We start from the raw sequence: 23,123 nt of genomic DNA, 5'->3' as shown, positions 1-23,123 counted from the left end.
CTGGTAAGGCAGAGCAGCACGGGAATGCTCGGCGAATGACATGTTTGTCGTCTTAAGCAGTTCATTTGAAAAAACTTGAGTTGTAAATCTGCCCAGCTGCTGTGAGTAAAGAAGCTGGAAATAAGACAGATGATACCTGACAAGAACGAGCAAACCTCTCTGATCAGAGGTGCAGTTCTTACTGATGCTCAGCTGGTACTGCCTGCTGGGAAGAGAGAGAATGATATTTGTTGGGTTTGTGTAAAAGGCCCTTCCAAACCTATGAGCAGTGTAATGATGGTTGGCTCCTTTCTGACCGTCTCAGTGTGCTGTGACTTGTATGTATTATTATAGTGTTCAGAAGCTAGTGGACTGATTGTTTACATTAAAAGACAAAATATTTTTAGCAGGAGGATAGTTAATTTTTTACCTGATGTCTGCACTTGCAAAAAGCAAACCCATAACAGTTGCATTTTTAAAATGTTACTGCTTTCAATATATGTGTTTGTTTAATATTTTGTTTCATAGTTCCTATGGCAGTGTGTTCAAAGCCATCCATAAAGAAACGGGTCAAGTTGTTGCAATTAAGCAAGTTCCTGTGGAATCTGACCTGCAAGAGATTATAAAGGAAATATCCATAATGCAGCAATGTGACAGGTAAATGTATACTGCAAAACCCATTATCGGTCTGTAAAGAAAAGCATTGTCTGTGATCTGGCATTTAATCAAATAAAAGCCATGATGTTGCCTTAAATGTTTTTTAAAAGGCTGGACTTGTACGATCAAGTTACCTCGTATCAACTGAGTCATGTTAACTGACCATTTGGGTAGTGTTAATCCAAGCAAAGGTAAGACAACAAAAATGGAGCTTGCAACAAAAGAGCGTTAAGCTAAGTTGAATAACCTTGCACTTGCTGCCTGTGAGCAGTTACTGCGGTTCTCCCCACGCGCCATCACTTGTTGAACAGTGGTAACTTGATTGTGTGCTCAACAGCAGTTCCCATGTCCAAAGGGGTAATGAAGTCTAAACAACTTTTGGTATGGACATAGAAAACTGTTAGAAGAGGGGGTTTTGTTTGTTTTTTTCGTTAAGGGGCACGTGGATGAGAGCCACTAATGCATGACTGCTCTTGCATGTGCATCATCTACGTGCTGTCATCTGCTTGGGTGGCAGAATTGTCCTTCCCGGCCGTTTTCTGCCTGCGCAGGTTCTAGTGCGGTACAAGCTGTCTGCTGATCTGAGCATCCCCGGAATAACTTGCTGGCAGTTCTGTGGACTGATGGTTGGCTCTCCGGGTTGTCTCTGCATGGTTCTTATGGGAAAAGGTGTTGTACTAACTTAGCTAATGAAGAGCTCGTGGGTGCAGAAGACCTCCTCTCAAAGTGTATCCTAGGCTGAAAGTTTAAAATACACTAATTTCTTCTGGTATTATGAAGAAATAAGTGGCCTTAAGAAACACTACTTTGGACTTCAGGCATAGATAATGATTTAAAATAAATTGTATTAGCAATATAAAACTATGGTTCCAGTCACCTTCTTGCACTTCACGCTCACTATCTTTAAATGAAGGTGACTGGTGGCAGACAACAAAATGTAACTTTAAAGGAATTTGCTTGTGAAAAATCTTACTGTGTAACTTAGAAACCATTACTAGGTGCCTCTTTATTAAAAGAAATTAAATATTAACTTTGTCAGGCCTAAAATGAGACCTTACAGTTATGAACAGCAGAGGGAGTGAAACACTGGAGCATCATGTTTTCCACGCAAACATTAAGGGACACAGAGCGGTGTGACTGACTTGCTAGTTTTACAGTTTTTCATTACAAAAAATTCAGCAGAGAATAGATTAAGCACACTTTTGTTCTTTAGTCTTTCTGTTAGTTTTGTGCTTTACCTTTTCCAGAGGACAGATGGTTATTCTGACCAATATACTTGATTAGGTTGGTTGCTTTTTGGGCAACCAGTTAGCTGACTCTGAGAGACAGCTTTAGGTTGTACTAGATTCCTAAAATACATCCTGGACTAAATTGTAGATACAAGTAGTTGTATGTGGTAGTGGGGGAACGCTCCTCTTAGTGAACATTTTAGCTGTTTTCCAGCAAACTTTGGACCTTATTCAGTGTTTCTGTTTGGTTGCAAATGCCCTGCAGCAGCTTTCCCAGGGGCGGCCGTGGTCTGTTCCTCACTCCCTTGTCCTGCCGTCTTGCTTGCCACAGCACTGACCTGGTAACCTGGTTCGGGGAGCTAAACCAGATTGAAGGCTAATGGCTCCTTATTTCTATAGCATTTATTTTCAGGTGGTTTAGCTCCCTGAACTGACTTACTGGCAGGTCAGATGAGCATCGCTGTGGGGAAGAGGCTTGGCAGGACTGCAGTAGCCCTGTGCAAGTTCAGACTGTTTTGGAATGCTTTTGATCAGGGTTTCAGTGGCACTTCAGCTCTGAATTTCTTAGGGCCTTTCTTAGGGTCTCTGCCGCGTATTGTGCTTATTCAGTTATGCTGGTTACTGGTATCTGACCCTTTGTTTTCTTCTCTTTTCACACTTCATAGTCCTCACGTGGTGAAATATTATGGCAGCTATTTCAAGAACACAGACCTGTGGATAGTCATGGAATACTGCGGCGCTGGATCTGTGTCTGATATTATTCGATTACGAAATAAAACTGTACGTCCTTTCTCCTTTGAATGTCTGAATGGGAAGTAGGGATGTCCAGCAGCTGAAGGAAGCTGAGTAGTTTGGGCATAATTCTCATGGTGTTCAATGCCTGACATAACTGTTGGCCATAACTCGAGATGCAAGTCCTTTGTTCCTCTGAAGATGAGAAAGCTGATTACATTGATTGAGTTTTGGTTACCTGCATAATGTAATCGGTGGAGCAGGTTTTGGTTTGTTGGCTTTCCTGAAAACCCAGGCCGATTCCAAATAACAGACTCTACTTTGCCTTACTTTGGTTATTGCAGGATAAGAATTGCTAGTTGAGAAAGGGTTACGGTTTGTGAGATGGTATGTGTGTATATGTATGCTGGTTGTAATCTAATTCTACTACGTAATGCTGTAAGTTGCTAATTTCCCATTAGTATGGCAACCTTTAGTGAAGGCAATTAAATGGCAATTAGTGAATTTCAGGTAAAACATGAACTGAAAGATCTAATTGCGGCTTACCAGTGTCTGAAGGGGGCCTACAGGAAAGATGGTGAGGGACTGTTTATCAGGGAGTGTAGTGACAGGACAAGTGGTAATAGGTTTCAGCTGAAGGAGGGTTGATTTAGATCAGATGTTAGAAAGAAATTCTTTACTGTTAGAGTGGTGAGGCCCTGGTACAGGTTGCCCAGAGAAGCTGTGGCTGCCCCTGGCTCCCTGGCAGTGTTCAAGGCCAGGTTGGATGGGGCTTTGGGCAACCTGGGCTAGTGGAGGGTGTCCCTGCCCATGGCAGGAGGGTGGGAACTAGGTGATCTTTGAGGTCCCTTCCAACCCAAACCATTCTGTGATTCTATGAAACACCATAGTGTTACCTCTCGGCAACTGATAGGTTGGCAGTAACTCTTCTTTTCTTTAGCTCACGGAGGAGGAAATTGCTACAATAGTGCAATCAACACTGAAAGGACTAGAGTACCTGCATTTTATGAGGAAAATACACAGGGACATCAAAGCTGGAAATATATTGCTGAATACTGAGGGACATGCTAAACTTGCAGATTTTGGAGTGGCAGGACAGCTTACAGTAAGTAAAAGCAAGATGGTTGTGTATGCTTCAGTTCATCTTTTTAACCTGCGTGTGAGTATGATGTGCTTGTGGAGACTTTGAGAAATTGTTCTAAACTGGTTTTTAGCACTTTACATCAACATAATGAGATGCTAAACCAGCAAGGGATTAGAGCAGAGCTTCCTCTGTGGGAGCCATTTTACCTAAAAAATGGTTTGCAATAGCATTTGTTGTTTTCTTCAGGATATTTGTAACTTCTGTAAGCGTATTTCAATTCCTCTTTGCAGCCCTCTGTATCCCAGTCTTGCTGAGTCTAATAATGTGCATGCACGCAAGTGGAAGATAATTAGGGTGATAATTCATTAATGAATGTTTGCTGCTAATACAACTGCTACTGTCTGCATCTTTATCCTGCTCTTCTCAGGACACCATGGCAAAGCGGAACACAGTTATAGGGACCCCATTTTGGATGGCTCCAGAAGTGATTCAAGAAATTGGGTATAACTGTGTTGCAGACATCTGGTCTCTGGGAATCACTGCAATAGAAATGGCTGAAGGCAAACCACCGTATGCAGATATTCATCCTATGAGAGTAAGGACTGTGGCCTTTTGAAATGTATTGCTGTATGGAAAGGTTTTGCTACTATAGCTGGTTGAATAACATATCAACATGCCTTCCTGGTTTAATTTAGAGTAAATGATTTGTTTTCTGTCAGTTCTCTGTACTGTTGATTAAATGAAAAACAAGTCTTTGAGAAGGAGAATCTGCATGGGAAGGGAAATCATGATCCTCTTCTGTTAAGACATAGCTGCAGCTCCCTGTGTTGGGTGTGAAGAAACATGTTTTCAGCTGTATTATCCAAACCAATTTTTTTAATGCAAGCACAAATTTTCAAGACTTAAAAATGGCGGGTCCACACCATTTGGGGCATATAATGGCTCAGGCAGAAGTGTAAGCACCCAGTAAGAGAAGACTGATTTCTTATTACTAGATCCTTATGAGGAAATTTCTGTATAATATTGACACAAACTCTTCAGAAGCAGCAAACCTGAAATGTCTATCATTGTTTAGTACCAGTGTATTTTTGTGTGTATTTATATTGTATTGTTGGAAAGCTTTAAGCTTTGTTTGGTAATCTGGAGTATTCTTCTGTTTTCAGGCAATTTTCATGATTCCTACCAATCCGCCTCCAACATTCCGGAAACCAGAGCTCTGGTCAGACAATTTTACAGACTTTGTAAAGCAGTGTCTTGTGAAGAGCCCAGAGCAGCGTGCCACTGCAACACAGCTTCTGCAGGTCTGTTTTTTCTTACCAGAACGTGAGCTCTAGAAAAGACTTGGTAGGGTAGGCAATGCTGCGTGTCTGTTGGGATGTTGGTTTCATTTCTTGCTGCTCCTGGTTACTATAGATTTTACTTTTTAATATCTCATTTTAAAAATCTTAACTTCAACTTTTCAGTTCTTCTCTAAGAACCAGCCTAGCTTCAACTTCCTATCTTTGTTGTCTTTGCGTTGTTTTTTTGTTTGTTTGGCTTTTGGAGTTGGTTTTTTTTTTTTTTTTTTACTTTCAAATTCTCACCAGTGCTGCCAAGAAACTGCCTCTTAAAACACTAAAAAGGGGAGGCTAAATGAAAGTGATTGCTCGGAATGGTCTAGGCGTGGTGATGATCTGTGTAATTGGTTCTTGACAGCTAAGCTGCTAAGGAAAGGAGTAAGTAGTTGTGGAAGGGGAATGAGCCCAAGGTCTCACAGCAGTTGTGCCTTTGGAGCATGATCTTGTTTGGAGGGTGGTAGGTCTCCCTCCTGTGCCAAACAGGAGTATTGGATTTTTATTTTAGTAATGTATTGAGTTAAACCTTAATTTTGATTGGAAGTAGGCCATAGTAACAGTGTTTTACTGTTGTATCTTGGTTCGGATGCAGTGCTTATTTGTTTTCAAAATACTTCTCAGCATCCATTTGTTAAAAGTGCCAAAGGAGTGTCAATTCTGCGAGACTTGATTAATGAAGCAATGGATATCAAGCTGAAACGTCAAGAGGCGCAACAGCGTGAACTCGATCAAGATGATGAAGAAAATTCAGTGAGTATTTAATAGCAACGGTGTACAAAGTCCAAACCCTTTCTCCTTTCATAAGGCTTAGCTGCTTTTCTGTTGGTTTTGCAATATTTTGTCCAATTGCTCGTGGATTTGACTTAGTTCTTGAGTTTTCTACTTCGTGACTTCTTAACCCGGTGCTTGGTCCCTGCTCAGTCATTATATTTGAGTGGGATAGCCAGTGCGTATGACTTACTGTTTAGCTTGGAGTGTAGCTAGAGACCTGCGATTGAATAGGTCTACAAAGTGTATGCAAAAGACTCAATACGTTTTCCTATTATTATTATGGATTTATTATTTATGCAGTAATGAGAAATTTTTCATTGTAGATTCAGGTCTTAGACTGCTCTCCTAGTATAAAATAATAATATAATCTGTGATGCACTATGATATAAGTATGTTATGTTGTTTTACTATTGTTGTACTTTAGAACCCCCCTTATAGAAACTTTCTACTACACAAGAGCAACCGACAGAAACCTGAGGTGAGGGCATGACAAGTGTTCAGGGGATTGCTGTGAATTGAAATTCGGGTTCCTTGTTTCGGTGGTTACAGCATGTGAACATGGGAAGCATGTTGAAAGCTGTTTTTTGAGCCTCTGCCTGCTTCAACCTGAATAAATAAAATGGGCAACAAAAGGCATTGTATGCCAGTCCTTTTCAGAGGTTAGAATGGTCCACAATATCCACGCTGAAGACATTGTTCATCTAGTTTTCCAGTTTAGGTCCACCTATTTATTCAGAGTGGAAGTAACTTTACTGGTCATGTCGCCATGATGTTGACTCTAAGAGTATTGTCCCTACCCTGTCTCCTTCATTTCCGACTGATTCAGAGTCACATTGCTGAGAGATGGTGTCCATGTAGTGGAGTCGAGTGGTCTCCGTCAGCATCTGTGTTTTTCCCGAAGCTTCTCTACTCTATGTCTGTCAGCAGAAAAGTGTTACCAAGCACTTCCAAGTGCTATGGAAATTTCTGCTGTAGTCCTTTGTTAAATGATGTGTAGCTAACAAATTTGTTATTTCCTCTCACCCACTCATCTCCACACAAAATTACTTTTTCTCCATTAACGTCTCATATAGCTTTCTCCTCCTCTTGCTATTGTTTTTTAGCTTGGGAAGTAAATTATATAGACACCCTTGACAGAACAGATAAAATGCATGGAACACAAGGATGTGGAGGGGTGTACTTCTTCCTTTCAATGATACTGAGATGGAGTATTACAGCTTGATGTGCGAGACCTGTGTTTTCCCTCTAACACTAATACAGATCAGTAAGACTATGGTCACACATAAAGAACTGTGAACTTCATCCTTATAACAAAACATGATCATCTCATCCAAGGTGAGATGCTAAAAACTCTCCTGTAAACCTAGGAAGTGACTTCTGTTCTTGCAGTCGGATAGCTGATCCACGTTTCCAAGAAACTATTTAAATAGATTGTGGAAATTTTGACCTTGTTCTTCATGAACTCCTAGTCAATATATACTTAGTGAAGCACACACCACCTAATGAAACTACTACCTCTGGCTAGTGTAAATATCTGCCAGGAAGTTGTCCTACCAGAGTTTGTTGCAGGAGCAAAAAACTCTTGAGACTTGACAACAATAATTCAAACTTCTATAATAATAGTACCTGTTAACAAATGGAAAGATAAGAAATACTTTTCATCTGAAAACAATGACTAGACTTTGATAATTTCATTTCTTTTTAAAGATTTGCAAATTCAGTTAATTTTTCTTCAGTTCTTCTGAAGTTTATAGTAAGTAAAACTACCTAAATGTTGAAGACAAACTCCTAAAAATAGGATGATCACTTTCCCATGGCCCACATGCACTCTAGACTTAGACCTGTTGCTGTCTAATAACTAATGACTCCTCAGTGAACTGTAGCACTTGAGATAGGGAGTTTAGGTCAACTGTTAAAACTGACAACATGAATAGAAACACCAATGACTGAATGAGTATTGTAATCTACTCTTACAGACGGGTCACCAGGTCAGCAATGACATACAAGTTGCATTGAGAAGCTTTTGCTGATTATTTATCTGTTCTCTTATTTATGAAGCTGGCAGAAGAGTATGAAGACTTTTCATTATGTGCTTGGAGATGACAGGGAGAGAACTAAGTGCATAAAATAAAATGTTGTTGGCTTCTGTGTGTATTTGTAAAAAATCTCTGAATTAGACTTGCCAGTGTCCCTGAATACAGACACTCTTCAGGGGACTTCACCACCATCAGTAAAAATGTATTTATGGCATCCTTGTACAGGAAGAAGATGAAAGCGATTCAGGTACCATGGTGAGGGCAAGTGGAGATGAAACTGGTACCATAAGAGCTGTCAACACAATGAGTGATGGAGCCAACACGATGATAGAACATGATGGCACCTTGGAATCCCAGTTGGGTACAATGGTCATAAACACGGAAGAGGAAGAGGAGGAGGGCACCATGAAAAGTAAGAAAACATTTTTAACTTCTAGAATATTACTTAGGACCTAATGTGGGCTATGATGTGTATTCCCAACCTGCTTTGATATTTTTGGTAGCTTACTGTGATGTCTCTTGGTTGTAGGGAGCTAAAACTCTTAGGTCAATGCCTTTGGCAGTAGAGAGACCCTTCCTAGGTCTGAGTTTCAAGCCATTCTTTTTAGTCTTACACTTGGTATAGCTGATGGGTAGTGCACAATTTCTGTGCTGACTAAGATCTGAATCTAGCTTTTTTGTGTCTATTTGTCTTTTTCACAGAATGTAGAGGAGGGAGACTCTAGCAAAGGGTTAATAAAAAAAAAAACAGTGCTGCGTTAGAAGGTGATCTGGCTATAACCTGGCATCTGAAAACAGCAAATCTGTTTCAGAACTGATGCATCAAATTAAGGGCTACCTTTATGAAATGATAAATATCTTGCATGTTTCAAGCACAGCTAGGTATGCAGTGGGAGGAGACAGCATCTCTCCAGGCTTACATATTTCTGCAGTGTTACTTTAATCACTGAGGCCAATTGAATAAACTGTGCATTGCTAGTCTGAGACATTCAAGTTGAAATCCAGTCCGCCTCAAAACAGAAAAGCTTGCTAAAACTACGAGCCTTGTCATAGGATGCAAGATGTAAAATGATGTGACTTTGATCCCTGATAGTCTGTGGAAGGCCTCACAGCTTGACCTGGAAAAACGTTAAAAATGGTGGGGTTTTTCTTGGATTAAAGAGATGGCAGGGAAAAGTATGACTAGAAGAGAATCTTTTCTCAATTACGGATTCCCCTAGAAGTCCATTCCCACAGATTTGGTAGTCTCAACAGTATGAAGCAGGGGTAGTCATAGATGACTCAGCTGGCCAGCATGGCTGTTTGTTCAAGGACTGAGGAGAGTGCTGAGTGGGGGCTCAGCAGCAGTAAAAAATGACCATCGTAGGCAAGGCTTGTTCTTTTGGCTCTTGCACTGCTTCTAAAGGCTTCCTTGGCCATCTGATTTTGAACATTTAGCTATTGTGGGAGAGGAAAAAATTCTCAGCAGGAGTCTGGAAAAATCCTTTTCTTGGCAATTTCTGTGTTGAAAGCTTCTTCCATGTGGGGGCCCTCTAGAGCTTGTGGAAAGATGCTGGTTTCAAGAGTGAAACTTCAGCAGAACTCGTTTAAAGAGTTTTCTGAACTTTGGCAAACACTGATTCAGCACATTAAAAACCAGAGAGGCGTCAGCCAATGTAGCAGCTTGCAGCAACAAAGATGATGGAGTAATGCCGTCGGGTTTTGTGGAAGAAGGTAGCTCTAGCAAGGAGACGGATGCTTAGAGTAGCTAAAAGGTCACCCAAAGAGTGTGACATGTTAAAGCCTTGAATAAATCAAGTGAAATGGCAGTTTCTTTACAAATAGACAACACTGTTAATTTCTCATCCTGGCTGTGTACTGTTCCATTTCACGATTCACCATAACAGGGGTTTTACTCTCTGTGGTGCTCCTGCACTGGCTACCAAAGGTGTGTAAGTAAAGTGCCTCTTCACTTTATCTTGCTGTGTTTAACATGTGCTTATCTTCTGAGCATCTTTTTAAGATTGCAGCGCTTGTAACTCAAAAGCATCTAATGCTCTCCACAAAGTAGTGTACAGCGTTTTGAGGAGATGCCTTTGATAATAATAATTTGCAAGGACATACTCTCATTTTGAGTAGTATCAGTTATGAGGCTATAGCAATGTCTTCAATATAGTGTAATATCTAACCTCAAGAGGGAGCTCCAGAACAAGCTCTAAGAGCTTGAGATCTCTGACTAGAAAGCCGAGTTTTTATTTTAACACCCCCCCCCCCTCCCCTTTAGACTTCAGACTTCTTAAAACCACTCTGTTCTTCAACTGCTGCTCTGTATCAGTATTCAAAGCCGAGTATGCGGCAGAAGTGCTTGAGCAGCTCTGCCTTCTGGAGGAAGCGTTCTGAGATCCTGAGTGCAAGCGATGGTTGACACCGGTACCGCTCCCATCTCGGCAGGTTTCACAGGGTAGTGTCTATGAAACCCAGCTGCACTCGGTGCTCGCTCTGCTGCAGGTTCTGCTGCTCTTTAGTAACTTGTACCTGGATTGCAAGCAGTCTGATATTAATGAAGATGATTGTACCAGACTAAAACTTAACTTTTCCTTACCGCCTTATTCTCCTCCTTCCCCAGTAGCACAAAGGTGAAATTCTTGCTGCTGCACAGAGCAGTTCTGTGTTTTTCTTGGACGCACTGTGAGGCAGCATCTTTGAGCAGCTTGCCCTTTAGGTGAATTGCCTAAAACTCCATTTTTTCAGCTTGCCATTTCCACACTCATGTTCTCTTAACACTCAGTTCAATTAACTGTAAAGCTCATCAGCCTGCTGCAGAACTCTCTGGAACAAGTTCTTTTTGTAATCTTAAACATAAATGTAATAATCCTGCTTAGAAACCACTGAGTTTGAAGAAACTTCATTGATTCACATTTTTAAAGAAGTCTATATTTCACTTGGCAACTTGTGTTATGACTCACAATAAAACCTGTTTTAAGTCAATAAAAACGTTCCAATTTCTTTTGTTGCATGGCATTAGTAGGAGACTTTAGCTTTCCTAGGTGTCTGGGGCTTTTTAACTGCAGGCTTCTGAGCGGCTGGTCTAACCCTTCCTCCTAAGTTAAAAAAATAAATCTGTCTCTTCACCATTTTTTTTTGTTTGGTTTTATTTCCTTTTAATGTAAAAAGTGTTTATAGGACATTAAAATATGATGCTTTAGACAGAATTGTCTTAGAAATCTCTAGCAAACAACTTCCAATAGCCTTGACAGTGATTCTTGCATAAATCAATTCATAATTTCTCAGGCTCAGAGGGAAAACACTCTTAAATTCTAGTATTTTACATTGTAGGGGAAGTTTTTGTTTTGTAGTCAACTGAGCTGTAATTCTGTTTGCTTAAATTCTTTCATTTGCTTGGCTTTTTTCTAAGCACTCAATATAAATATCCAGGCAGCATTAAAAATGTCACTATGACATTCTGTTACGCATTTTGAAAGCACTCAAGTGATTGCCTGAAACCGCAGATACTAAATTGTGCTGCGACACATTTTACTTATAAATCGATTGCTAACAGATTACTTATGGATTGCAGTTAAACTATTCCAGGAAAACTTTGGAAGTAGCTGAAGAACTATAGATGAACAATCATGTGTAAAGACAGACGTTTCCATTGTGCTTGAGAGCCGGAATAACTTTTGAACTGTGAATATGTCTGAAATTATGTTTCTTAATTTTTCTATGAGGGAATATATAGTGCTAGTAAATGGTGCAACACTTTTTACTTTTTTTTTTTTTTTTTTTTCTGCTTTATTTGCTGTAGGTTTTTAGATAGTGGAAACTTGGCCTGAGTTTCTCCTCGATTTAGAGTGGAACATAATTTTATAATATAGCAGATAAACATACTGCTTTCCTTGAACTCTGCAATATGATCAGATCCAAGCGAAATAGGATCTAGTTTGTCTAGTACTATAATCTGTCCTATTTTCTATGTTAAATTGCCTCTTTCTTGCTTAAGCACCAAATAAAACGACACTGGAGAATGTAGAACTGTCGACAGTGGTGTGAGTTGGGCTGTCTGGTTTTTGGGTCGAGATGAATGAGGGATTTGGAGAGGGTGGAAGAATTGCGCGCGTGGCGTTTTTGTCAGTAGAGCATCTGGTGCAGAGGTAGACCAGAAGCTCTGATAACGCTGTTGTTGCCTCTACCTTGATAATGTAATCTGCAGGTAAAACTTCTTAATAGCTTGTGAATGTTTAAAATAAAAACTTCTAGGCTTAATTCTTACAATAAAATTAGGAGTGGGTTGGGTTTTGTTATGCTTTTGCTGTGTCCATGCTGCTAAGTATGGTTGTGTCCTTTTAAAAAGATATTCTGCCTTTAGAGGGAAGATTGGGTTTCATTAGCAAATTAAATGAGCTAAAATGCAAACTTGGCAATTTCCTATTAGAAAAATGATTCAGAGTAAGCTTGTTGGTCTTGGTGGCTTTGTGAGGCGCCCAGTGGGTGACACTTAAACCTAAACCAGAGAAGTGTTACTGCCAAGACTCAGGAAACGTTCTGTCTCTGCTAATTAACCTGTAATTTTTCATGTAAAGCAATGACTGTAAAAGCTGTAACGTGAACAGCAGAATGAATGTGGATGACAGAAGGTTTCTGTGATTGCATTAATATTATAATTGAATAAAGTATTACTGGTGTGTAGCTGGGGTAGCTGTAGGTGGTGTAGTATCAGTAGATGCCCAAAAATGTGAGGATACAGGTTATCCAAATAGCTAATGCAGGTACTGTAGAGAATAGCTCCACGTTTTGTCAGGATTTATATCATGTGTATGTCAAAGGTACTGGCTGGTTTTCTCTGTAGACAATAGCTCCTCATAGCAGCTTCCCACTACTTAGTGTTATCAATGTCCAGTGGTTCATTTTCATGTTTGAAATAAATTGGTCCATTTAGGCAGAATTGGACCATAAAACACTCTGTGTTATGCATTTAAATAACACACTGTTTATAGAAACACCTCCATTGATTAAACTTTTCTCGAACTGTAAGAAGCATTATACTGTCACTCCTGAGGTGCAGAGAATATAAATCTTCACAGATAACTCTTCTAGCTGTGTTACTTTCTGACTTTTATCTTAATAGCAGCCTGGCTGGCAAACTTGACGTAAACAGCGACCAGCACAGTTTAAGAATATCAAGTTGTGTGGCCGTGCAGATGGTATTTTTGTGCGATGGGAGGAGATGTATACGCTGTCATTTTGTTGTTGGGTTTTTGCTGTGAGGGTTTTTTTTCTGTTTGGATAGTGGTGGGCTACTGGACTTCTGTGCAGTGTGTGAGCAATTAAAATAGTGAAGCATGAAAAAAAGTTAAATCTGGGCTCTAAGCTGGATGCTTGTCTACCTTCGGTTGTCCTGAATGTTTGACAAAGCTTTAAAGCTAAGACAAAGTTCATCATCTGTTAATATTTATATTTTCGGAGACGTTGAAATTGGAGAAAGAGATGTATGTGTTTAACACAGCTATTTTTGCTGTTCCTAACACTGCATTTGTTGATGGTGAGGGGTAGAAAGTAGGGGGATTTTTTTTTTTTTTTTTCCCCCTGAACAGAAGCATTGTCTTGAGGAAGATGGGAAGTATGACTAAGAGAGCCCTGAATAGCATAGAGGAGGCAATATGTTTCAGGAGACTCAACCAAGAGACAGAGTAGTAGGAAAGCACTTAGTAAGTATATCTGCCCCATATGTGTGCATATATTTGCATGTATAGGCAAACTGTAACCTACCTGTCTCTTCTAAGAATAACCTTGGTTCCTACTGGATCAAAATAAACCCCGGAGAAAGCTTTCCTCCTTAGCAGGAAGGAGGAAAACTCTCTAAACTCTTAAATTCCTTAATTGCAGAAGTTTAAAACCAAATTCATTTTTACCAGCAGATCTTCAAGCTTCAGGGGGAGAAAAAAAGAAAAGTTCATTGCCATGTTGTTTTCTGTTCTCTCTAGATAAGCAAATGAGTTTCCGGGTAATGAACGGAAAGGGTGTTAGCAAGTGGTTATATGCCATTTGGGGAGCCTGAGCTGTTGCCCACAGCATGCTGGACCTGAAGACTGCAGCCCTGTCGATGAGGTTGTTTCTCATTAAGCTTCATCGCAACCTGAGCCGGATGATGCAGCATACAAAACGTTCACTTTTTTTCCTGACACACCTTCACATCTCGCTGCCTGGGTCATGTACTGTAGTTGCTGGACTAAATTAGCAATTCAAGCTAATGAGGTGAAAGTTGTAGGTGTCTACTGAAAATTTTTGATGAAGGAAGAAAGCTGCTATATCTTTATAATCTTTTCTGAGTTTTAATGTAAAAGAGATCCAAAAGGAGGTAACCTGGTCTTAAACAGCTTTCATTACTGTGAGGATCTCCTTCTCTTTCAGAAAGAGTCCTCAGTTACATACACCACAGCTTTGGATGAGTGTTGGTACTCTTTTCCTTAGATGACTTTGATGTCTCTTATTCATTAAAAGAGATTAGTTAGGATACCTAGCGTTGATTTTTATGGTCATTTAGCTCCTTCTTAGAGGCAGGACCTGTCACGTATGTTCTGCTTTGATTTAGTTTGAGATAGGCCATAATTATGGGAAGACTTGTCCTCATAAGCTTCAATAGATATGAAGTGTTGTATAGTCTGCTTTTAATGTGAGGAAATCTCAGCTTGCGTTGCCATGGGGTGAATTCATTAATGATGGAGCACTTTTTGCTCTGGTTAAATAAATTGGCATCTCTCTGCTCTGCTGCATAAAATGACTCAGTCCTATTCATACTTACATATTATGCTGTCCAGCTGCTAAAGTTCATCTGTAATCTCTAAGAAATAGCCTGAAGCAAATAAAACTGCAATTCCATTTGAAATTTAATATTAATGAAGTGTTGCTTGCACATAATGATCAGGCGCTGTTTTGTGCATCCTAAATACGTGTGCACTTTAAGCCTTAAAGTTACATAATTCCATCTAAAGCAGACAGAGAAGCTTGGTAAGACTCCTGGGGACTAAGCCTGTTACGTGAGAACTCGGAAAGATCTATGCTTATTTAGACCACCCAAAGGAAAGATAACATTGGATATTAGAAGTATTTCAAAATAATAAAAAGGACAAGGAGGGAAGGTGAATGCTCTAAGAGGAAGTGATTTGAGTGCCGAAGAGCTGAGGCTTGCTCAAGAACAAGTGCATATACACTGGCTGCCCATAAACTTCAGACTGGAAGAGAGAGGGTTTGTAACTCCAGGAGAACAGCAAGCCTGTCAACAGCAAGGACAAAGCAAACCAATTGCTTTGCAATAGATCTTGATCCCTCTGTGAAAGGAACTATATAATCTTGTCTATGATAGCAGAAGATTGTGCTGCTCGTCCCAGGGGATCCCTTCTGGCTCTGCTTTATTTAAAGATAACATGAGTGCTCTTCACTGCATCTCTGCAGAGCTTCTGCTCACAGGGCTGCATCTTCTTGAGCTTTCTGCAGGGTGTTTGTGATACTTTCCCAGCACAAGTCAATTTAAAAGGTTTTGATCTTGTTGCCGCTGACACCTCATTCTCGTAACACAGGTATTCGCCAGAGCCAAGGCCATTTGTCTTTCTAAAGATTGCAGCCTCCTGGAATCTTGACAAATATGTATATGTGTACCAAGTATCATGTTTTAGTTTGATACTGCTAACACAGTAATTGAGTGCTTCGTTGTTGTTGATGTACATTACCTTCTTTGTAGATTAATTTGTAGCATGATCTCCTGACTGTTCCCAGGCACAACTTTAGCTCCAATTTTTGTGATAGAAGGGAGGAAATCTCTCACCGTGACTTCAAGAATAGGTGTTTTACATATTTACTGTGCTGAGTTGAGTAAAGAGCACACAAAATGTGTTCCTGAACTTATCTTACTCTCTCTCGTGACAAGCTTTGTGACTCGAGAATATTCACCCTAGGTAGATAATAGCAATCTCTTTCAAGAGGAAAGAATAGCAAAACAAGGATTTTTCTGCTGTCAAGTTTGAGTACAGAAGAACAATTTTAGAGAAAAGCAGAAACTCTCGTTTCATTACTCAGCAAGCTTGTTCAGATAGATAGAAGGACTTTTGTAAATCCCACTTTCATTTTGAAGGTGTCCTTTGAAGCTCACGAGCTTCTGAAAATTTTCGATTGTGAGAGCTAATTTGACAAAATCAACAAAATGAGTGCTTTGATTTCTGGGACCAAATGATCTATTTTCGTGGATATTCTTTACTGCTGGGGAAAAAAAAAGTTTCTTGCTGCTTTAATTGACTGTGCTGTTTCTTCTTTATAACTCTACTTTCTCTGCAGCATCATATGGAAATAAAAATATCTTGAAGGCTCTCCACTCCTTCTTTGTCATCTTTTGCTTGATGTAAGGAGGTCTGTATGCTGCTAAGACTGACCTCTTCCATTCCCTCAAGTACTCAGGTGATGTTTCTTGGGAGGGACCACGTTGGTTTAGTTTTTCCTTAAAACTTGTCCTTGCTGTAGCCCAGCAGAGGAGAGGATCCAGTATGCTGAGGCCACTGATGGTGTCTCGCTGGCTTCTTGCCGTGCCCTGCCTGTATCCATCAGTCATCTTCCGGCTCGTCTGGGCTGTTTGTGCTTTAGTTAAGGATGTCCCAGCTTGCATGGTACCACAGGCAGTTGGACTTGGCTTTCCAGTGCCAAAAGAGTAACACTATCACTGAAATCAGTAATAAACTCCTCTAAAAATCAAAATATAAGGGGATATTTGTTACTCACAACTTATGGCATTCTCTACCTTTGGATCAATCAATTTCACATCTTTTTCTGTTCTCACACACAACAATACTGACATTCTTAGACTTTTCTAAATGTGACTTTAGACCAGACAGCACTTGAGAGTTTTCTGCGGAGGGCTTCTGCTCTTCGCCGCACGGCAGGCTGAATGTTGAGCAGTCCTCCCAGCGCCCGCAGCTCTTACAGCTAGCCCAAACCTGCAATTCTGCAGTCAGCTGGACTGGCTCCAATAGAGCTGTGGTGTTCCATTTGTGTAATTAATACAGCTCCTAAAAAGATGACTGCATATCTAAATGGTAGACCATTAATGGCTCTAGGGAGCTCTCATGGCTCATCCTTAGAAACAGCTCTTTAGGTTCCAAAATAAATGCATGGTGAAGCCTTTCTTGTCACCGCAGGGTGACCTTCTCTTCTCTTCTTTGCCACACTTGTGATCTCACTTTCTGTCAAATGTTCATATTTTAGTCTAACCCTATAAAACTAGGAAGTTAAATGCTTTTTGGCACAGACACATTTAGTGCAGTGTCATCTTTCAGCAGCATCTGCTTCTGCAAATAGCAGTGATCGATTTTTGCCTTCAGCTGCCTGCTATCAATATCTTAAAGATATAGCGGTGTGATTCCTGTGTTGAATTAATAGGAGATCATCTTTGGGAAGATGACACTGCTGTTAAGTGCCAAGATTGACAAAAAGAAATCCAGTCATGCTGGGATGATAATTGATTTGATGTAATGTCTTTCTGTCTCCAGGAGTGTTTGTCGGTCTTGCTGCATATGCACCCCTACTGAGATCATAGCAGCAACTAAAATTTCGGACATCTTAGATCTATATTCCAGATATTTTTCATTTTATACTATCTTTTTCCCATTTTTTGTTTTTCAGTTAGCTATCTCTATTTTAATCAGTTTAAACAAAAAAACCCCACCAATGCTAAATAAAGCTGCGGTGTTACATGTTGATGTGTAGAAAAGCACTAAAACTGATGACTAAATGCTGCATGCAGTTGAAAGGCCTAAGGTGACGGCCAGGTTAGAGGTGGCTGACAGCGGGTGTGAGGAGCGTGAGTCCCAGAAGAGCCTGGCTTGGCAGGGGCCTCCAGAGGTAATCGCTCCGGTTCCCTGCGTGATGGCTGGGACCACGTGCAATGTCGGATCCGGTTGCTCAGGGCTTTGCGCAGTCCTTCCAGCCCTGCTCCGTTGCACAACCATCCCTGTTGTGAAACCTTTCTTCCTTATGTTCACCCAAGTTGCCCTTGCTGCAGTTCAGACCGTTTCTCTCATTCTTTCGCTGGGGAGAGCGGGGCTCTGGTGGCCTGTTGGGGTGGGAAATCGCAGCTGGAGCCTCTCCTGCCCTCCCCAGGCTGAAGAAACCCCTTTCCGTCCCTCCCAGCATGGCAGAGACCCATTCGGTGTCCGGGCAGCCTTCTGCTGCAGCCCTCCAGCTTTCCAGCCTGAAAATCCAGTTGTACTCTTCAGGATTATAAGCTACCACCAGCACTTCATGTGCTTCCTCCTTTGTCTGTCTCATTTCTGCATGAAAACAGAGGTTTTGTTAAATAAACCTGGGGTTTGGAAGTGCCTTTTGAGAATTCACCGTTGCTACAATAGGTTGTTGTTCAGTACACGTAACTAGTTGTTTACAAATATTGCAGTTCTTGGTAAAATACAAGATGTGGGGAAATGAGCATGATTATTTTATGTGACACTCTGAATTAAGCTCTGGTATGAGCAAACAGTCTTTTTTAAATAATAAAAAAAAATAAATAGAAAAGAACTGAATAAGCCAATGTCACTGGAGTGAAATGCTTGCTTTTAAAGTCTCCTGTGCTGCAAACAATTGTTTTCAAAATGTACAGTACAAGCTTGATTCAGTAATTCAGGCTTCCTACACACAAAAAAAAAAACCCAAAAGAAAATCTGAGACCCCAGCTGGCTGTCAGTAAGCTGGGTATAGAATAGCCTAGGTAGTTATGAATTTCTCTATTTCTACATTGAACGTTGCATTGATTGGCCATAACAACTTACCTCCTGCTTCAAACAGGCTGGACTGCAGCAGAATACAAGGGGTGTATTTACTTCATTATAAATAAATGTTTTATCACTTAGCGGTAATTGGATTGCTATTGTATTCCAGTAATTACTCCCAACAGCAGATCTGTTCTCCACTTCACAGAGGTGTTCCCTGAGTGACCTTCACACAGCCTGTCTGAAGGTGTCTTTCGAGATCTAATTCTGTATGATGATGTTTTTGTTTTTTTTTTAAAAAAAGAGGAACTACTGCCAGGGGTAGAATAATTTCTTTGCTCCAGTTGTCATAGTGCAAAAGTATAAGCACTTCAGTTCATGCTTGAGCTTTTAGCTGACCCCGGAGAGGCAGTACGATGCAGTGCTTTTTCAAAATGCATCATGACATTTCAGGCTGTGTAGAACCACACTTCTCTCAGTATCGCAACCTGAACATCCTGCCAAGATTTCTCATACTGTGTGGAAATTTGTTCTGTATTTAACATGTCTATAGACAAATAACTTCCTAAAGTATCTCATAGCTGACCAAGGAATTCATACACTTGTCTGAGGATCAGACAATGTCTGTCAGGGAAGTTCTGGATCACTGGATGGCAATTTTATGTGCAAGAATAATATTCAGTGATTAAATCTTAATGGGTTTCCAGAGTAGCTTATATTTTTTCAAGAGGAAAGCACTGCTGAGTGTCCTTAGCGAGGACGGTGTTGTGACAGCCTGCCTTCTGTACAACTCTTGTAGGAGAGTCTCGGTGTTACGCAGACCCCACAAACCCCTCAAAGGATGGCTCCATCCCCTCTGCGCTTGTCCGAAGCTCTAAACTTTTGGTTGATTGCCTGCCTGACAGATTATATTTATTTCAAATGTTTGGCATTCAACAGTGAACTTATTTCCACGGTCCAGAATTAGGCTTATTGTGATGCCGTTTTCTGCTAACTCTGGTCTTAATCCTTCTTTCGACATTGCCTAAAACACATGTTTCAAGCGTGATTAACCTACTCCAGTGTCTAGAGAAGCATATTTTATCAGAATAAAAACATTTTACTAGGTATTGTTACAGCGCTTACTGCCATTACGCTCACAGGTTTTTGTGAAGCGTTTGCTCATAAAGAGCGGCACAATGGCATTAAGCTGTGCGCAGTCTTTAGCTGCCTTTGCAGCTGTCATGATGTTGTGGTGCAGCACTGCTAAAGCACGTTTGCTGCGCGAGCCTGCCTCTTCGTTTAGATTGAGACTCCTCACAAGATAGTAGCTGCACTGTAACTCACAAGCGCGAGTAGTCTGGGCAGTATCTGATGCTGTTCCAGTTGCACTAGTAAAGAAATTTCCTTTGGAGATACTGCAAGTCTTTTGGTCTTGACTTGCTACGAAGTTGAATGTTGTGTTTTCTTCCTGTATTGGCTTTTCTGCTGTGTGTGCGCTAGGAAATCAGTATTTTCATCCTCTCAGTTTTCATCGCTTCCTTCCCTGTCACACTGTCGTCACCCTACAGCTGAAGCTGCCTCCGTTTCCGGAGCCCACCTCCTCTCTCCAGACTGCACTGGGGATCTGCTTTGATCTGGGAACTTGTGACCCCGTGTTTCTTCCTTCGGTGATGGAAACCTGTTTGCTGAATGGGTTGCTAGATTTATTTGTATGTAATAGTGCTTTAAATCAGGTGAGCAGGGAATCGAATGGTGCGATGGCCGAAGGAAGAAGTGGGATACATTAGTGCTCATATCCCTAATCCCACCAACTTCCCAACGTATCTGGGAATATATGAGAATGTAGTTTTACTAGCTCATTGCTCTTAATAGATCAGCAGCATTCTTCCTTTTCTCTTAACTTCTGCTTGTTCTAAAGAATAATTTAGACAAATGAGAATAATGTAATTCTAGTTGTGCTAAAGCTTGGTGCTCTTGGCTGCATTCTTTCTTCTCCCATCACTCTGGCTGAACTCTTTGTTATTGAGAAAGGTCTCATAAGCCTCCCAAGCACCAGCTCTTAAAAGTCAAAGTATTCATATTTAGGGGATTATTTTGACTCCTCTGTCTCTTTTTGTACGCTTGCCCATGTCTTATTACCCCCAAGTTTCTTAAATGTGCTTTAGAATTGAATAGTTAATCTATATATCTGCCTTCTTTGTGTAATCCACTAAGAAGGCGTGTTCAGAAGAATTACTTATAAAAAAGAAAACTAAGGCAGTAAACTTGAAAACTTACTGACTCTTTATGAAAGAAGAAAAAAAAGAAGTTTTGCAAACTAATTAATCCTTTCTGCCCAAGAAATGTAGAACTTGACTACTTCTACCCAAGGCAATTAATGCGATATTTGTATGGTAGATGTGGTCTTTGAAAGCCTTGCTTTTGTACTATTCCATTCAGAAATATAAAGATGAGTTTCTGTTTGTAAGACAGCGCTGTTTAGTTTTGGAACTTTGCATGTTTTGCAGTGCATGCAACCTGGCTGGGATAAAAAAACCCAACGTCTGTACTCGGTCGCAGTTTAGTTCCAGCATTCAGTGCATGAAGCTCGGTTACCTGGTAGAGTGCTTTGATGGATGGATTGCAGGTCTAGAGGCCAAGGCCTCCAGCATTGCAGTCGCTTGTGTGGTGGGCTTTAAGCATCCCTTCTCCAGTTTTCTCATTGTACAGTCAGTTTTATGTTTGAAAAACTACTGAAAAAATAGTACTTTAGCAGTACTGTGTGATTTAGTGTGTGATAAAAAAATAAAATCACTTTTGGGCTTGATGTAAGGCAGTATAACTGAAAATACATTTTTCAAAACAACTTTTTTTATTATTTTTAATATTTCCAGGGAGGGATGAAACGATGCAGCCAGCCAGACCATCATTCCTTGAATATTTTGAGCAGAAGGAGAAGGAGAATCAAATCAATAGCTTTGGGAAGAATGTGTCTGGCCAGACAAAAAATTCATCTGATTGGAAAGTACCACAGGATGGAGACTACGAATTTGTAAGTCTATACTTTGAAATTCAATCAATGTGACAATCTTTAAGAGTTTTAGTCAGAGCTGCTATAAGATTATTTCTTGTTTTGACAGACTAATGGAAACTTGAGGAGATTCTAATTGCTAATGCATTTGGATGGGGCATTTGGAAAAACTCGTTTTCTTTAGGTATTTCTCAGTAATCATAACCAGTCTTATCTGTATACTTTCCTTGTTTAAAAACAAAAAAACGAACAAAAAAGCCTGAGGACCTGAAGGTACAAGCTATCTTGCTTTACTTCCCCATTACACATTTAAAATAAAAAAATAGGATTCCAGATGGCAGTTGGAAAATGCAAATCCTGAATCTATAGCGTTAGAACCATTGAATTTCCTTGTTTTTCTCGGGCTTTGTTACTGGATTTTGTTTTGTTATATAAACATTGACCTTGTCTTCATTTTTCTTTCAAATCCTCAATTTCAGTCTTTGTAACTAAGGTTCACATGCTCAGGATTTTCAGGAACTTTTCAGAAGTCCAAAGAAAGATCTTTTATTTATAAATTTTATGATTTAATTCTTTTTATTAGAATGGAAAATTTCTGGGTTGAGTTCAAAATGCCAGAAGATGCATGTTCTGCTGAACACTGTTCCCCCTGCTGCATTTTCTTTCTCTGATACTTCAGTGCAAACACTTTTTGCTTCAAGTGCATCGTGCACCCTTATGATGTCTGTTCGTGTTGCCCGTGATGCAGGTTGTCATGCCACATTCGGTAGTTGGTGAGATTCACTCCACCTTCGCAAAGCAGCGTGGAAAGCAAAATCCCTCTGCTAGTCACGACTCGAGGAGATGCTTTACTTTAAGGCTGGAATAATAGCTGGAGCCTTTCATTCTCTTTGTACAGATTGTATAGACTACTGCTGTTACATATATTTTGTTGTCTTTGCTGCTGCATTTCAAATTTTCTTATTTAGACTGAAAAGGATGGCTAGCTGAGGGGACCTGCTGTGTTTCTTCTCTTGTAGCCCTTTGTACGACGTTATGTTTCGCCTGAAGGCTTAAAGCCACTGCGTAAACGTGTTTTGCAAAAATAACCTGCAAGCTGACTTGTCAGGCTGTGTATCACAGGGTCTGAGCCAAACACACAAGTCCAGTCAAGTCAGATACTCGTTTATCTCATTCACCTTACATGCTGTAACTTCATTTAATGATAACCAATTATTTTTCAATATGTGGTATTTCCCAGGAAAGGTGGGCTGGTTTGGAATATCTTAGAAGTCTTTTGTAGTCTGCAGAAGATGGCCCAAGGGGAAATTTGCTGTAATTCTTCTACTTTCTAATTTGGTTGATAACAAGTTTAGCAATTACCCTTATTTCCACTGAGTAGGATGTATTCCACCCTGCGTACCAGGAGCTGTAGGTGCAGGCTACACCCAGGAGCAGCACAGGCAGCGTGGATGATGCAGGGAAAGGTCGGTGCCATTCTAGCAAACAGGACCTACAAGTATTTTTAGAATGTGCAAAGCAACTGTTTGACACGCATGCGACCTTGTTTACTGATTTCCTTTAGTACTGAAGTATTGCCATGTGC

The 23,123-nt window shown here is 40.4% G+C and overlaps 1 protein-coding gene across 2 annotated transcripts in view; it reads left to right on the top strand.

The window, feature by feature from the left end:
* Positions 1–23,123, top strand: part of STK4 (serine/threonine kinase 4) — a 47,976-nt gene that overhangs the window by 3,194 nt on the left and 21,659 nt on the right. The window contains exons 3-10 of one of the 2 annotated variants that reach the window (XM_075768888.1): positions 508–636; positions 2,531–2,645; positions 3,538–3,702; positions 4,109–4,276; positions 4,845–4,982; positions 5,637–5,765; positions 8,048–8,234; positions 21,402–21,559. In XM_075768888.1, coding sequence (XP_075625003.1) covers positions 508–636; positions 2,531–2,645; positions 3,538–3,702; positions 4,109–4,276; positions 4,845–4,982; positions 5,637–5,765; positions 8,048–8,234; positions 21,402–21,559 — 1,189 coding nt within the window. The remainder of the gene's footprint in view (positions 1–507; positions 637–2,530; positions 2,646–3,537; positions 3,703–4,108; positions 4,277–4,844; positions 4,983–5,636; positions 5,766–8,047; positions 8,235–21,401; positions 21,560–23,123) is intronic. The other variant, XM_075768889.1, reaches the window with a different exon arrangement.

This window comes from Balearica regulorum, chromosome 16, assembly GCF_011004875.1.
Source record: "Balearica regulorum gibbericeps isolate bBalReg1 chromosome 16, bBalReg1.pri, whole genome shotgun sequence".
NCBI classification, from domain to species: Eukaryota; Metazoa; Chordata; class Aves; order Gruiformes; family Gruidae; genus Balearica; species Balearica regulorum.
The sequence above is the reverse complement of the archived record's forward strand: the minus strand, read 5'-3'. Positions and strand labels throughout refer to the sequence as shown.